Genomic DNA, 17037 nt, shown 5'->3' with positions numbered 1-17037 from the left:
CATTATTTGAAGAGACATTTCACTGAAGATACATAGAGGGGGCGGGGAGGAGCAAGAGAGTGGTGGGGCGGGGAGGAGCAAGGGGGCCATGTGAGTCTGTGCCCAAGATAGCACTCTCTGGAGCAGTGCCAGCATGCAGCCTGAAGGAGCTGGGACAGGCAAGTGCCCTGGGCCTTGGGGGCTTAGGGGGGAGGCAGAGGGGGAGGGAGAGACAGAGCGGATGGGGCTGGGCGTTGTCAGGGAGTACTGTTGGAGGGGGATGTCCTCAGCCCTGCCTTACTGGAGCTACAGCACGGGGGGGGGGGGGGGGGTGAGGGGAAATGTATTTCTCAGCAGGAATTCACAAGAGCTCTAAGGCTAAAGCTCAGCTTGGGGGAGCTGGGCAGGGTGCGGGTACAGGAATAAAGTAGCTGCTGCCCCCAGACCAGCCTAGGGATGGTGTGGGAGCTCCAGACAGTGCGTCAAGTAACGGCTGTGGAGCTGCGTCACAGCTGCCAGTGATTCCGGATGATTGGGACGCCCCCCCATCACCATGAGAAGGTGGGGGGATGCCGGCCTGGGGTGGTATGGGGGCACCAGACAGTGCGTCACAGCTGTAAAGCTGCAGCTGGAACTGCGTCACAGCCGCCTGTGACTCAGGAGGACTGCCCACCCCCTCCTGCAGGCAGTAGCATGAGAAGGTTGGGGGAGATAGTCCCACAATGCACGAGCCTGATGAGGCCTGCGCTGGGGTGCAGGAGTGGGAGGAGGGGCGCTCATACAGGCTGCTGCAGTGTCACGGGCTTCTGCAGGTGATCGTCTGCCCCTGCTGGAACAGGCAGAGGCTGGAAAGTTCTGGGAAGAATTGGGAGATATTCAGCATTTCAGAGAGGATTTAGTGGTCCTGATAGCGTCCTCTTGGAGATGAAACAGACTCCAGCTGCTGGGGAGGGGCTGTGATTTGGGGCCCCAAGAATCCAAGGGAGAGGGGGTGAATAGGATTGCAGGAAGTATATTGGCTGCAGAGTGCAGGAGGGACAGGTGGTGCTGATGGCTTAGGTAATGTACTTGAAGTGGAACAGGTCTCAGAGAACAGAGAGATACCATCCAAGAGGCACAAGACACTAGACACAGGAGGAAGACATGGTAATCAATGGCTGCCTGCCTAGCACCAGGTTCTTTCTTGGGCAAAGGATATGGCAAAATGTAGGAGGTTGTGAAGCAGAAGAGTGTTGGGAACATCAGAGCTTTAAGAAGCCACTGCTTCCATAGTGCAGGGTCTCCCAGATGTCCTGTTTTGTCCTTAATAGCTGCTTAAGAGAGGATCCACATAAGTTATATCTACGTACCAGCTATGAAATCATCCTAGATCCCACTGCCTGTTAAATTCAAACATAAAATAACCTCTTTGATACTTGCACTGTCTTAATGAATGTGCAGCCAAAGTTTCATCAAGGACAGTTTTAAAGATGTTTATACTGTTCTTGCATCTCTATTTGTTCCTGATTCTTGAGTTTTTCCAATGCTTCTTCACAACTGGAAAGCCATTATGGGTGAGAAACGTGGCATGGTTTAAAGGATAGTTTTTTTAAATTCCTTTACATGAAATGTAAAATGTATTCTTTTGGGGGGAGAAGGTCCGGTCGTGGGGCCTGAACTCTGGGCCTGGGCGCTGTCCCTCAGCTCTTCAGCTCAAGGCTATCGCTCTACCACTTGAGCCACAGTGCCACTTCCGGCTTTTTTCTTTTTGCTTATGTGGTGCTGAGGAATTGAATCCAAGGCCTCAGGCATACAAGGCAAGCGCTCTACCACTGAGCCACCTTCCCAGCCCTGTAAAATGTATTCTTAAACTGAAAAAAAATCTTGAGTTTCAATTCAAAGGAAACTATCTCTAGCTTAATAACTGGTATGGGGTCATGGTACAGTCTGAAGACAGAAACCATGCTGAAGCTGAGCACTAGTGGCTTATGGCTATAATCTTAGCTACTCAGTAGGTTGAGATCTGAAGATGGCAGTTTGAAGCTAGCCTGGGGAAGGAAAAGCCCTTGAGACTCTTTTCTCAAACGAATCACCAAAAAAGCCAGAAGCTCAAGTGGTAGATTGCATGTGTGAAGCAGAAAAGTTCAGGAATAGTACATAGCCCTGAGTTCAATCCCCAGAACTCATATACACACAGGGTAGAGGTGGGGGAGAAACCAGTCTGTTTCCTTAGATGGAGAGCCTTGAAGAACTTTAGGAAGACAAGGCAGACAACCGCCAAAATAAATGAACAAGGACTTTAAAAGTCCTGCAGTGTGGGCACAAAAAGTCCACTTCTATATCTTGGATGAAAAGGAAAAAAAATGATAAGGAGTAAGAGAGGACACTGTCCATTTGAAGCTGAGCATCAGAGTTCTTTGAAGACTGTGTGCCCTCCAAAAGAACATGGTGGAGGAGGGGTACCAGCTAAAGAAATTTGTCAGGGAACAGGAGCTTGAGTTTCTCTGCAGAAGAGACCACCACTTTAGGGTGAGGGGAGGGTGGAGGTAGTGAGGCTGCCCCTGGAGGATGCTCCAGGGGAAGATGAGCACAGCCTGAGGGACAGCTGCAGCTAGTCTGTGCTGACCTCTGACCTCCTACAGTGAATAACATTAACTGGGAGACTATTGCTAGAAGGAAGCATTGTCCTGTTGAGCCTTTGACAGTCACTCTGGTTTTCTGTATTGTCTAAGCCTCAGATTTGGTTCTCAGGCATAGAAAATCAGCTCTAATGCAGTAACGCTGGGCAAAAAGGGATTTCTTTTGCAGTAAGTTATCTGGCCCAACCAGCATCAGAAACCAACAACATATTCTATTTACTCAAAACTGATAAAGTCTTTTCTCCAAAAAACAAGCACATAAACGTAATTTTCACCTGCTTATATTAGTTTACATGGCACTATGGTCCTACGCCATGGCATAAGAAAAAGTGAGTGCTATCATTGCAATATGCAATGTGATTGTTCACATAAAATATACAAAGGAATCTACTGAAAACATATTCAAATTGAGTTATTGAGTTATTATTCAGCCACTCAGACACTTTAAAAACATATGAATGCAGTAGGCTTTGTGTAGATCAGAAATAATTAGAAGATACAATGGAGAAATACCCAGTTTATAGAAGTAACACAAATATCCATTGCAAACAAATATACAAGAGCTATAGAAGGGAACTTACAAATAATATTCTTTACAAACCAAAATCAATAGAAGAACAGATGATATATTTTAAATAAGAAACCTCCATACTTTAAAGATGTTAATTCTCCTCATAGTAAGGTGGGCATCCTAAAGCAATTCTAGTTAAAATTCAAGCAAGGGTTTTTCTTGTTTTAGCTTAAAATTTTTATTGTGGCTTTCATATAGAGGAATTTTTTTTTATCAGTCTTAGGGATTGAAATCAGGTCCTGGGTGCTGTTCCTGAGCTTTCTGTTCCTCGAGGCTAGCACTCTACCACTTGAGCCACAGCTCCACTTCCAGATTTTTAGTAGTTAATTGGGAGATAAGAATGTTACAGACTTTCCTGCCCAGGCTGGGTTTGAACCGTGATACTTAGATTTCAGTCTCCTGACTAGATAGAATTACAGGAGTGAACCCCTGTAACTCAGCTAGGGAACATTTTTTTAAATGTTTGAAGAATTCTTAAAAAGGAAGAATAATGAGGGAGAAACTCATTCCAGCCAAACAACAAAAACAATGCTGAAGTCTGTATAATAGAATTGCAGCAATGGCATTTAGATGGATAGAAGTGATGCGAATGCCCTGAAACAGTAGACTAGAAATTGCTTGAAAATTTCAGAAATGTGTGGTAGGACACAAAAAACTGGTGTAGGAAAGTATTATAAACCAGACATTAAGGGTTGACTTTGGGCGTGGCCTTCAGGTTTCTGGAGGCTTCTAAGCCTGGTATCCTAGGCCCCACCCCCAGCAGCAGTATTTCCCTCTCCCCGACCTCTCCCCCCACCCTCCCTCGCCTCCATCCTTGGGCTTCCAGCCTGCAGTACCGTCCGTGGCCGGCAGAAGCAGTGAGAGGCAGCGCCCGCGCGTTCCCACAGCTTGGAGAAGACCCCGGCTGCACAGGCTTTGCCCCTTCCCCTTCCCTCCCCTCCACTCTGCTCCCCTCCGGTTGGCAACTGGCATCCGGTCCTGTGGGTCTGGGGGCGGTGGTCTCCGACTCCAGACCCTGGGACTGCGCGTCTTCTCAGCAGCTGCGGCAGCAGCGCCCGTGGCGACGTCACTGCCCTCGCGGCCTCGCACACAGGGCTCCAGCCGGCCGCCGAATGCCCGTGGACGCGCATCTCTTCCCAGAGTTCCTGCTTCCTGGGCCAGCCAAAGCCGCAGGTGAGAACGTCCGCGGTAGAGGTGACTCCCGGGGCCTGCGGGGCTCAGAGGCCCCCTGGCCTCCTCCTTGCCCAAGAAATCCCCAAGCAGGCGCCTGCAGCGGGGACGCCAAGTGCTCCCCAACCCCTCTCCGCCAAGAGCACTTCTTCTGAGGCAGATAGCCCCCGCCCAGGCGCTTCTGCAAGTTCTTTTGTGGACCCCCAAGTCCCTAGAGGGTCCCCGCGCCGTGTACCCCGCGGGCCCCAACCTCTGTGGCGCGCATGCCCAGAGACCCTGGGAACTAGAAAGTAGCTGAGCTGCTGGTGATGGTGCAGTACCTGCTGGTTAAGAACGCGAAGACCATACCCAGCCAAAGGGCAGGCATGCTGAAGTATGTCGTCAAAAGGTTCAGGAGCTTCTTCCCTGACATTTCAAAGAGAGCCTCTGACCTATCTGCTTAAATTAGTCTTTGGGTCCTAGGTGAAGGAAATTGGTCCTGCAAAGCACTCCTATCTCCCAATCAGAAAAATACATCCTGCCCTGCTCTGAGGCCTGACAGGCCACCAGAGCACACCAAAGACTGGGCTTCTGATGATGACTCTGGATCTTCGTGCAGGCCAGCAGTGTCCCCAAGGAGGTGTTCTGGGATGTGTGGAGGGTGTTGCAGGTGTATTCATCTAAAAAGTGTTTCGCCTGTGGGGAGCCGTCGCCAAAGCTCAGCACTAAAGCTTGTGTGCAGCACAAACATCTGGTGCACATGTAGGTGTCTAACAGTAACCCCCTATCTCTCAGTAATCTTGTTGGGCTCTCAAAGGAAACAAGACAGATGGAAGCCCTGGAGTTTGTGGCCAAAGTGAATGACACCCATCACAGATCCTTTCCATGGCAATAAATGAGGCATTGACAGAAGAGGAGGAAATACCAGCTGCCCCAAACCACAGCTGCTGGTGGTGATGTGACAAGTGCCAGTATTAGGGCCAGTGTCAGAGCCTAGGCCATGGCTGAAGCCTAGGCCATCAGCATCAGTACTCATGCCAGGGCTAGGGCTAGAGCCATGACTGAAGCAATGGAATGGTCAGTACCTGGCTGATGCCAGGGCTGGTTTTTCTTAGACTAGCATCATGGTTTTGCTGCCACTAGGGAAAGCCCAGGCTGAGTCTGCATTGGTATGGTTGTGCATAGACAAAGGGGCCCTGGAGCAATGGGCACTGGGGCTCTGATTTATGAAGAGTCCAAAGGCAGAGTGAGGTGAGTGAGAAGAGATGGCCACTGGCATTCATATTCCAGTTTCTTTGTGCTTCTTGGTGATCTCACTGGCAGTGGGTACATTGCAAAGTTGTGCTGGCTTTAGGTAACTTTTTTCTATTAAGAAATGAGCTATGGGCATAAACTGCTTAAAATTAAACCCCAAAGGATGAGAAGTGTAGCTAAGTGGTATACCAAGTTCCTAGTCTGCGCACAGCCCTGGGTTTGGCCACTAGCACAGCAAAACAGAAACGTAAATGAGAGCAGTGTTAGATCAAAGTTGAAGTAAGTTATATCTAACTACGCTTTCAAGTCATTGGTTGTCTAGACATCTGCTTAAGTATTTAAGTATCAGCATTTCTGAATAGCGGTCAAATGTTTTGTAGTTTTTTCTTTCAGTTTAGGAAAGGTTTGCCTTTTTCATTAAAAAAATAGCAACATTCTATTATTTTAGGTCTGAAATAGAGTATTGATATAAGCTGCTCTTTGAAAGCTTGAAGTTTACACCATAATGATTCCTCTCCAAATTTAAGAAAATAAAACAAAGTGTGGCCCACTCCCTGAGATACAAAACAAAACTGATAATCACCTGTAATTGCTTAGTTCCCTGCAATGTAGGGGAAAATAAAAATTTAATGAATTAGACACTTTGCTCATGGACTCATTTATTCAACATACATTTGCTGCAGACACTATACATACACACACAGACACACACACACAGACACACACACACACACACATAGCTGTATACTATGTGCAGCATTGCACTTTGCACTGGATATGCAGGGATATAACAGCCTCAGATTCTTCCCTCACATGTGGGACTAGTTGGGATTGTGAAGTAAGGAAATCAGGCAGATATGGCAGTCAATGTATTTAATGCTAGGACAAGGGTATGAAGCAGATTACTGGTAATGCAGCCTAGAGGAGAGGCATCCTGTCCTGGGATGTGAGCCCTGAGGCTTTCCTACAGTGAGGTGTCACCGTAGATCTGAAGCAGTGGAGGAGTGAAAAGTACAAAGGCCCTGAGGCAGGGAATTTTGGGTATATGGGGACATTCATGCACTTCCATAAAATGGGAAGGTTAAGTTTTCAGAAAACTAGACAGAGAAAACATAAGAATAAGAACATGTATAGGAGCCAGGCTCCTCAGTTGGTGGACTTCGAGGCTGAGAGAGAACATAGAGGGATTCAACCATTTGGAAAACAACCAGTCTTGGCTCTTGGATGAGTCAGAGAGAAGACTACATGAGGCAGGTGTGGTAGCTATCTTAGACTTGGGTTCCTGTATTATTACACTGCATTCCTTGGTAACCTTTCACTCATCATCATTAAAGAGGGGGTAAGTGTCTGCTCACTAGAGCTGAAACAATTGAGCTGAGCCTCAGTGAGGTTTATAAAAAACAAAACAAAGAAACAGGCCTGAGTGTTAGAATGTATGAAGGATCTCACATCTGGGTGTAGTTGGAACTTTCATATAAGGAAATCATCCAGATGTGGTAGTCTGTGTAATAAATACTGAAGTGGCCAGATTCAGCCCTAGTAGGCAGGCAGAGGAGCCCCAGCCCCATTTGGATGACTCAGGATGCTCCAAAGGCCTTTAGAGAGAGATCTGAGGAAATCACAACTACCCAATTACCATGGCCAGTGCCATATGACTTTGAAAAAACCAGCATGCATGATTCCTTGCATTAGGTGTATATTATCCCTGGTGGCTACCATTACCTTACCAATTGGCCTAGAGTTACCTTGGATCTATACAGGTTGGTACACCTGTTTCACAAATGTGCTTGCAGATCTTAGGAACATCCTTCCATCCAGAGAGAGTCATGGGATCAGGATCCAGTTTCCTCAAGGCCTCCCTAGAATGTGTATAGTCCAGACAAGATTACACTGAGAGTCCCCAAGCTTCACATTCTTCTATTGATAATGAAGGAATGGCTGGTGGTGTCAGGGGATCAGAACACATGAATGTGCCAGGCACCAGCAACTTATTCCTGTAAGACTAGCTACTCAGGAGTCTGAGATCTAAGGATAGCAGTTCAGAGCCAGACTTGGCAGGAAAGTCCATGAGACTCTTATCTCCAGTTAACCACCAAAAATCCAGAAGTAGAGCAGTGGCTCAAATGGTAGAACACTAGCCTTGGGTGAAAAAGCCATAAAAAGCACCCAGGCCCTAAGTACATGCCCCACTACCAGCATAAAAAATATTGGAATGTGCAGTCTGAGATAAATTGGGGAAGAGTTTGCGAAGGATTCTGCTTTCCTCTGAGCTGTGATGACTTGGGCTGATTATATGTACATCAAAGGATTTCCCTCGGGGCTTAAGAGACCTGTTCCCGTTTGCAGCCCACAATCTCTGCTACATACAAAGGCTGTGTATGTATTTCGCCCAGGAATGATAATATATTGTTTCTCATACTTATACCCAATTACCCTCCCTAAGGTCCTAAAGATGCCCTTGGAAAAGCATTGTGTATAGGACCCAGTCCTGACAGATACTTAGGGACAGGCAATAGGGTCCCATGATAAGGACCACACACACACACACACACACACACACACACACACACACACACACACACACACATGTATGTATACACACACACACACATATTCCAGCCATTTGGCTATGTCTAAAAATCCTCCCTGTCTCCAACTGCCAATGCCATAGTCCCCAAATTAAGATCTTTCTGAGGAGGTGCAGGAAAGATATTGATAGAAAACTCAATAAACATTTCATGACGTCTTCTATCTTCATGAGAGAGAATCATAAGGAAAGAAGAGTGTAGCAGGAGGGAAGAGGTCATCATGCTGTGTAAGTGGCTTCTGTAGAGAGATGCTGTCCTCAAAGCAAGGAGAGACAATAAAATCACCAAGTCATGAAGACTCAGGGTACCACCCTCTGAGCAAGTGAGATCCAGTTCCCCAACCAATAAGGGAGCAATTCAGAGTGCTGTGAGAAGGCCCCTCTGTATCTTACTCACCCATTACTCTAGGAGTGAAGGGACCACCATTACCCTACTGACCTGACAATGTTGTGGTCTCTAACTGGGCTTCCTCTACAATGTGACCTTAAAGTGACATACACTATAACTTTCCTAGGGACTTGTCTTGAAATTCTGTTGCATTATATTTCAGGATCACTCCAGGAATGACTAGGCTCCCATCATATGGGGATACCACATACCTATTTCTTAGAGTGGCTCTGCATGAGCATGGGTGGAGGGCTTAGGTGTTGTTTGTAAGCAGGGGTGTGTAAGACCCTCTCATAGGACTTGCAGTTCCCTCCTCTGCCAGCCCCCTCTCTATGTAAACACCACCCAGGCTCTTTTCCATACGAAGCACAAGTGCACTGCAGGAGAAGAGACCTGCTATTCCCTCCCACTCCAGCATGCAGAGACCCATGAGGGCCAGAGCTGCCAGCCCTTGGAAATTCACTGTTGCTAAGACGCCTTCCCTAGCAACCAGGAAATTTCCCCTAGCAAGCAGCCCTGCTCTAAGCAAGCAGCTCTGCTTCAAACAAGCAGCCCTGCCCCCAGCAAGCAGCACTATCTCATGGACAAGGTAGACAGCCTTAGAGAGCTAAGGACAATGCTAGCTGCCCCCTACTACAATCTTATCACCAGAGCCGCCCCTCACCAATGCACCCAAGGTTGGATGTGACACAGAGGGTGACATTATCATGATATCATGATAGAACAGTGAAGCTATCCTTTATTCAGGCCCAAGTACAGAGATACTGGAGACAGCAGGAATTTAGAGCAACAGAAGGTCTTGGTTGCTATTCATGCCTCTGGCTCTGGCTTCTGGAGTCTCAGCAGTGGAGTTTATGGTATCCTGGCCTGGCAAAAAATAAAAGCAGAGTGACTGGTATATCCTGGGGAAGCACTGGGGGATTCAGATTCCCCTGGAGTTTTCTGTAGGACAAGGAGGGAAGGAGCTGGTCTGGGCTGAGAGTAGTAGAGATTAGCTCCAAGTGTACTGGAAGAGCTTAATCACACATGCCATCCATATCCAGAATAGACTTCTCCAAGACACTCTCAGATAAGATAGCTCCCTAGGCTGGTCTTGGCCATTTAATGGGACTTCCATTAAATGACTAGGCTCCCATTATATAGGGATACCAGATATCTATTTTTTAAAGTGTAGCACATGTAGCACATGTCGTACTTACTGTTCCTGACACCCTCTGTGTGGGGTGTTTACATTCTGGAAAAGAGAGTCAATGACCTGTCCCACCAAGACTGCCACCCATTGTTGCTTTCTGCAACTGTGATATGCACCCCCATCACAGGTGCAGGTGTTTGGGTGCAGCCTGGCCTGGACAGTCCAACTGCCACCCTTCTGAAAGTATTCCAGATGAGGGAAGGAGATAAGACTCACCAGGTTCACAGGTGGAAGGAAAGCAGAGAAGAGCATGCATCCAGGGTGTCCAACGTGCCCAGAGTGACCAACAGGACTTCCTTGAAGAGACCTGCAAACCTCCCTACTCTGCTGGATATAAAGAAGCTGTGCCCCCCCCACCCCCTTGCACAGCCCCTGGCCCCTGGCCTCACCCATCCTACAGCCCAGTTCACTGTTGTGAAGCAGTGGATACATTTCTGGTATGTGACCTCTCTTTTGTCCCTATGTCCCTTACTCTCACCTCTCCAATCTCACTTTTCTGTTTCCCTTCCCTCTAACTGACCCTGCAGGTTCAAGGCAGATTTCTACTTGGGGATCAGAACGTCACAGAGCCATCTCACTGTAAAACTTAACCTGCAGTCTTGTAGGGATCACTCATTGTATTTGGCAGTGTTTGATCCCCTGCCTGTAGTGGTCACTCATGGTCTGGGTATGTCTGAGACAGTTCTGAAAGTCCTCATGGCCTAGATAATCCTTCAGCACCAGGCAAACTGGGAGGATATTTTGTCATCCTATCTCACACAGACACTATTTTTGTATTACTCTACATTGGTTTTTACTTATCAGCAGTTGAATTTTGTAGAGACCCAAAATATGGAGATGTGGGTGGTGTACGGTGGGTAGGTAGTGAAAGTGCTTTATATCATTCCCAGTGTGGAAGTTAATGGAGGAAATTCTGTTTGACCATGCTTAAGTGTCAACCATAAAGCTCTTTATGAGTCTTTACCACCAACCCTGTTCTACTGATGTCACATGAAACTTCTAAGTGGGCCCAAAACAGTAGAGATAAAGTCAAGATAAAGGAATATGGAATGGGTTACTTCTAACTCCTCTGACACTGTGGATGGGATTTGCATGAATTGCCCCTTCCCACAGCCTGTCTATCCCTGGCTTGAGAGCTGATGATTTTCAACATCAAAGATGTTGAAATAGAGCCTGTACCTTCACTGGTACCATATTCCTAGATGAGAGGGTGGAAATGATTCCAGATAGCCTTGAGACTTAAGGGGTTCTTGTACAAATCTGAGGTCAAGTAGACTTTAGCTTTCATATACACAAAGTTTGTAACAAAATTTTATGAATTTCCAGGCAGGTTTTACCAAATACTCAGAAACTCCTGCCTGAAGTGAACAGGTGTCACTGTTTATCCTCAATATTTCCCTTTCCTCTCCAGGAATTTGATGAGGTTTCCTCCTACAGTACTCCATGGAAACTTAGGTCTTAGTGGATTAAGGACCAATGAGCAAGTGAAGTAACGGTTTTCATTTTTCTATGTGACTAGCTATGGGAATGTAATGCAGGTTTGTATTATATTTCAGCACTTAATGAAAACTTAGGTTTAAATTGCTAGTTTAATAATAATGAACAGAAACAAATAATCACAACCCCATTTCCCAGAACATCTTTCATCCTCCTGAAGGGAACTAAATTGGTAAGTAAGGAGTTTCTTTTAAACTCCTGGAAAAAACCCTTTACTCCCATAGAGAAAGGCCAAGTTTTTTCCACTGTGCAAAATGTAACCCCAGTTTTCTTTATCCATTTTGATTATGGATGATGGACAAAAAGCCCAGTTTTGTCCAGTATCCGTAATCAAAACTCACAGAAAATAAGACTATAAACATCAAACTTCATACTGAAGGGGTGGCCCTTGTGCTGTGATTTCAGAATGAGCTTTATTAAGAAGAGGAATTAGTCCTGGGAAACCATCTCAAAATTTTGTCCTCTGAGGTACTTTAAGATGTGGCCAGGGCCTGGTCTAGGTTTGTAATATCACCGATGGTAATTAAGGCAGTGACATCAGTGGGTGAGGGCTCTGGGCCTAGGAACTCACTCTCCCACTATACTGGTAACACTGGGATGGGCAGTAAGCTGCTATAGGAAGGATGTTGTGTTTATGGGTATCTCATAGTAGCAATGTTGGTGATTTAGATACCAGGGAAGCAGGAACACCACAATATCAAGGTCAGGAAGAAAAGCTTTTTCCCTCTTCTCTGGACTGAACTTTGTCCCCTCACAATTCATATGTTGAAACTTGACCCCACCAAATATATTCAGAGCTAGAACTTTAGGGGACATTTAAAGGTTAAGTCTCGCCACAGGGTGGGGTTTTTTGATAGGATAATGACCTCAGAAGAAGACATCCCAAGAAACTTGCTCTCTTCCTCTTGGCATGCACATATGCTTTGTGGAAAGGCCATGTGAGGATCTGGCAAGAAGGAGGTAAAGCATGAAGCTCTCACCAAAAACCAAGCCTCTTGGGAAACACCTGGATCTTGGACTTCCAAACCTGCAGAACCACGAGAAAATAAATTCTGTTATTGCAATCACCCAGTCTCCAGTATTTTTTATGGCAGCCCTAGCAGATTAATAGACAAACCTTGGGATATCTCTAAGAATGTGTTGGGGGTTGGTTTGGTTTGGGTGGCCAGGCTCCCTTATTCCCTGGAGCCTGATGCAGGGTGAGGCTGACAATCCTGCTTGGCGTGGTTGAATTTTCTTTTCTTTTGATTCTCTTTAGAGAACATGAACTGTCTCTGTGCAACTGCTTTGATGAGCCCAAAGTTCCCAGGGGGCCTGGGAGGGGCTGTAGGCAGTGGTAAAAACTCTTATCCTGTGGATGGCATTAACATCACCAAATGCTTGCTTTGCCAGCCCTGGCTTCCTAAGGTGATGAGGTGAGCAAAAGTGTAGAAATTCAAGATAATGTTGAATTTTTCATTGGGAGTGGCTATTTCAGGGAGGTGGAATCACTTGGATCATGTCAGCCTGAGACTTAGCAGGAGAAATCACAGGTAATTGTTTGTGTGAATGCACTATGTACATGGTAGGATCTCAATAAAATTTCACTGAATTACAAGCCTTTTCCAAGCTTCTAAAAAGGAAGGATTCATTAAAACACAAAAAGCTTCTTTTTACAAAAAGAAACATACCTGTATAGTAGGTATAGGGTTGTCATCTGCTATATTGTTATATGAAATAATCCCTGTGGACCTTCTCCCCAAAGCCTACTGTGACAACACAGATCAAGCAGTAGACTCCCTTGAATTCCCCACTCCATTGATCTATACACCTCTTCACCGTTAATTAAATGAGTGTCTTCAAGAATTTTTCAAGGGCCTGCAGATGTAGCTCAGTGGTAAGCATTTACTTAACATACCTTGGGCTCTGAATCCCCAGGCCTAACAAAGAAACAAGGTCAATCTTTTTAAAAAGGTAATTCTTATATTGATCAAATGCACTGTATTCATAAACTGCTTTGTTGAATGGCAACTCCTTTGTACAATTACTTAAATGTAATAAATATTTTTAAAAATAATTAAAAGATAATTCTTGAATGATACACTGACATACATTGGCATGCCCTCGTACACACATGCAGTTCTGCTATACAGAGCCATATAAAATGTATGGCATTTGATTTTGTGTTTAAAAGGAAGTGTAGATGTCCTTTTCTTGTCAATCATGGAAAACTACCCTATCCTTTACAACTTACAACTTATGCATAAGGCCATAAGAAATGTGCCACAATTCATTATTTCAACACATAATCCCCTTCAGTTAGGCTTCTGAAAAATTTTTCAAGTTTTCAAATGTGTCTCAAGTATCCTTGTTTCATGGAGCCCGGATTTTTCTGGAAAAGACACATGGAGATAGAATGCAAAAATTAAAAAAAAAACACATTTAAAAATCAAAGAGCCATTGGTCAATAAATCTCTAAGGAAGCAGTACAAATGTTACTCCTGGGAGCATCATAGGATGCTATTTCATCATTGTTCTAGTTGGTGTTGGTCCCTTAAATAGTTGTTTCCAGTTTGATGACTGAAATAGAGGAAGTGTGGAAAAAATGAATCCTACCATATTCCATGAAGGCCCAGAGCTGGTCATCTCTAGGAATCTGTATTCAGAGGCCTCCTCTGGCTGGGGAAAGACCGGGACAGGCACGAGAATAGCTGAGGATGACAAGAGGTGTAGCAGTTATGTGAATACTCAGTCAAGAGTACTTGACCACCCTGGAGGTTGTGATAAGAGTCAGTGACATTTTCTAAGGTCAGATACCTGAAATGAGTGAAGAAAGAAGTTATCGAGGTCAAGTGTGAGAAGGAAGTGTCCTGCAAGCAGGAGACCAGGTAATTGAGTTGACTTTGTCATGGAGCAAGTGAGAAGATCTGGGCTTCCTTTCTGTGCACTTATAGAACCGAAGTGTGGCTGCCATGGGGCAGCACAGGAATAGAAAATTATGTCCTCAAAAGCCCATGAATTCTGAGACCAAAGTTCTCCAGAATGAGAGTTCTCAGCTAGGAACTAGAGTGTGTCCCAACATGTAGCTCTTCAGGGCTTTCCAAGGCATGTTCAGGCATAGTCTGAAGGGTTTTTTGCTGGTTGGTTGGTTGATTGTTTTTTGTGCCAGTTCTGGGGCTTAAACTCAAGGCATGGTGCTCTTCCTTTGTTTTTGCTCAAGGCTAGTGCTCTACCACTTGAGGCACAGCTCCATTTTCCAGCTTTTTGATGGTTAATTGGAGATAAGAGTCTCATGGACTTTCTGACTGGGCAAGCTTCAAATCATAATCATCACATCTCAGCCTTCCTGTATCTAAGATTACAGGCATGAGCCACTCACTGCTGGCTAGTGATATGTAGTTTTGAAGTCTGTCCTGGGACAACTGGAGAACAACTATTGTCCCCTAAGGTCCTGGACAGGAGGGTGCTATGTCACTCCCCACATTCTACAGCTTTGAGCTGTAAAAGGTGGCAGTTTGAGGAGGATAAGAGACCAGACCAGTGTTGTCAGTGTCTTAGGAAGCCAAGGGGAGCGCATAGGAGGTTAGTCCCTATGGCAGGATTGCCCTCAGGGGTCTTGTAACTAGGCAGTGGCTGGCATGGCATGAAGGTAGCTGCAAGTGTGTGAATCTCCTGAGTTATGAGATCAGTAAATGTACACATGAACAGGAATTTAGAGATCCCTTGCTCAAAGACTGCATAAAACTGATAGGGAAATGAAAGCCATACAGGCAAACTGCCTTTCTTAAAGTTGCCAAGAGAAGATGTACCACTTTGATGAGAGTCTTTTTGAGAATGCTGGGATTGTGATTGATGCTTATCCATGAAATGTGATTTTCCCTGGTGCTGAGATGGTATCAGAGGTAAGGGGCTGAGTCACCATGGCAAGTAGAGTAAAAGAGAGCCATGCCAGTCAGAGTCCACAAGCAAGTGTGCCTGCTGAGGATCATGTGTAAGGCTGTCGGTGGCAAAATCAGCTTCTGGTACAGGTTTACTCTTAAGCATCAGTGGCAGCACTGTGTCCTTCTCATGCCCCATGCCCTGCCCTATGTTCACTTAACCCAGTCAGATTCCCTTTTGGGGTTTTCAGAAGCCCTCAGCACCTCCAGGAAGGCTGTTGTCAATAATGACACAGGAAACACCTCCTGCTGCATGGGGGTCTGGAGGCTCCACACTTGGAGCAATGGATGGGATACTGACAGCCTTTCCCCAGATATAATAAAACAGGTAGACACATGTCTTCTCACTCTTTTTGTCATCAAATACTATGTGAACTCTGTATCAGGAATTTGTTGTTCCAAGAGCAGCAAGGAAGAGCTCTTCCCCTGGAGATGAGAGTCTGTGTGGGGGCTGTTACTCCAACAACCCTGCCAGAAGAGATAGTTCAGTGTGCAAAGAAGAGTGATGGAGAAGAGTACACAGTGTGTATGTGCACAGCAAAAGCAGACATGGCCTCATGGGCTGCAGGAAGGGGGCAGCAGGAGATGTGGGAGCTGGGAAGAAGTAAGGGTTCCTTCCCAGGAAGGTTGCTTAAGAAAAGGATGGTTTCTGAGGACAACCCTATGAGCAAGGTCCCAAGGCAGAATATCATTGAAAATTCTTCTGTGGAAACTAAGGACAAATTTTAGACATGTGGATGGGGGGGGGACACTGAGGCAGTGGGATGGAATCAGAGTCCACATGCTTGGGTACAAGTTGTGAGGAATGAGAGACGGTTCCATATAGAAAGGACTCTTAGAGAATCTTCTCATTTGAGTGTATGTGATGGAGTGGGAAGTCTCCAGGGCTAGTTGGGAATGTGTGCTGGACTACTGCCCCTGTGTGTACATTTGGCCCTTCCAAATGCACCACCATTGGACACAATGGAGAGGCTGGAGAGATACCTACTGAGATGCTCCCTGGATTGTAATGCCCAGTTCCTGTGCCCAATGGGCTGGGGTGGGGGTAGTTGGAGATCAGTACATAGGCAGGGCATTAGTAGGGCTTTATCTAGAATAGAAGCAGAGCACTCTAAGGGAGCACTGGGTTTTCAGCAATGGTGAAATAAGTGTCAGGAGGCAGAATTATGGAGCACAATTTTGGAATCAGGCCCCTAAGAGAGAGGTCAAAGTCAGAATGTGAAAGGAGGGAGGGAAGGAAGGAGCAAGATGGAAAAGTGGAAGGAAGCTGGAGAGCAGAAGGAAGAGATAGGGAAACTGGAGAGTATAAGGGAAAAGGGAGAGAGAATTAAATCATTTGCAATTTGTGTAAGCCATATGGTCTCCTTCTACATCCCTGATAGGGATGCCTCTCTCACAGCAGAATTCCTAACAAAAGTATCCACTATAATCTCTTTTTTTTTTTTTCTAGAAGAACAGCTTGTGATCCAAACTGGAAAGATGCTTAGCTTGCAGTTAGGGTTTTTGTTTGTTTGTTTGTTTTTGTTTGTGTGTATGCATGCATGCATGCATATATATATATATATATACATGTACATGTATATGTACATGTACATATGCATGCTTTCATCCTGGCCATGAATTCAGGACTTCATGTTGTTGCTCAGATTTGTGTGCGTGTGTGTGTGTGTATGTATGTGGTGTGTGTGTGGGTGTATGTATATGGTGTGTGTGTATGTGTGTATGTGTGTGTGTGTGTGTGTGTATCTGTGTCTGTGTCTGTGTGCATGCCAGCCCTGGAGCTTGAACTCAAGGCCTGAGTCCTGTTTCTGAGCTTTTTTGTTCTGCCACTTTAGCCACAGCTCTACTTCTGGATTTTTTGAGTGTTTTATTGGAGATAACACTC

General features: G+C 45.7%; 1 protein-coding gene across 1 annotated transcript in view; it reads left to right on the top strand.

Annotated features, from left to right (window-relative positions):
* The first annotated feature begins 701 nt into the window (after nucleotides 1-701).
* Dmrtc1b (DMRT like family C1B) overlaps nucleotides 702-17037 on the top strand; it is a 40033-nt gene continuing 23697 nt past the window's right edge. The window contains exons 1-2 of the mRNA XM_042666924.1: nucleotides 702-791; nucleotides 3995-4341. Coding sequence (XP_042522858.1) covers nucleotides 702-791; nucleotides 3995-4341 — 437 coding nt within the window. The remainder of the gene's footprint in view (nucleotides 792-3994; nucleotides 4342-17037) is intronic.

This window comes from Dipodomys spectabilis, unplaced genomic scaffold (assembly GCF_019054845.1).
Source record: "Dipodomys spectabilis isolate Male_0828 unplaced genomic scaffold, ASM1905484v1 ptg000370l, whole genome shotgun sequence".
Taxonomy (NCBI): Eukaryota; Metazoa; Chordata; class Mammalia; order Rodentia; family Heteromyidae; genus Dipodomys; species Dipodomys spectabilis.
This window is presented reverse-complemented; position numbering and strand designations above follow the sequence as displayed.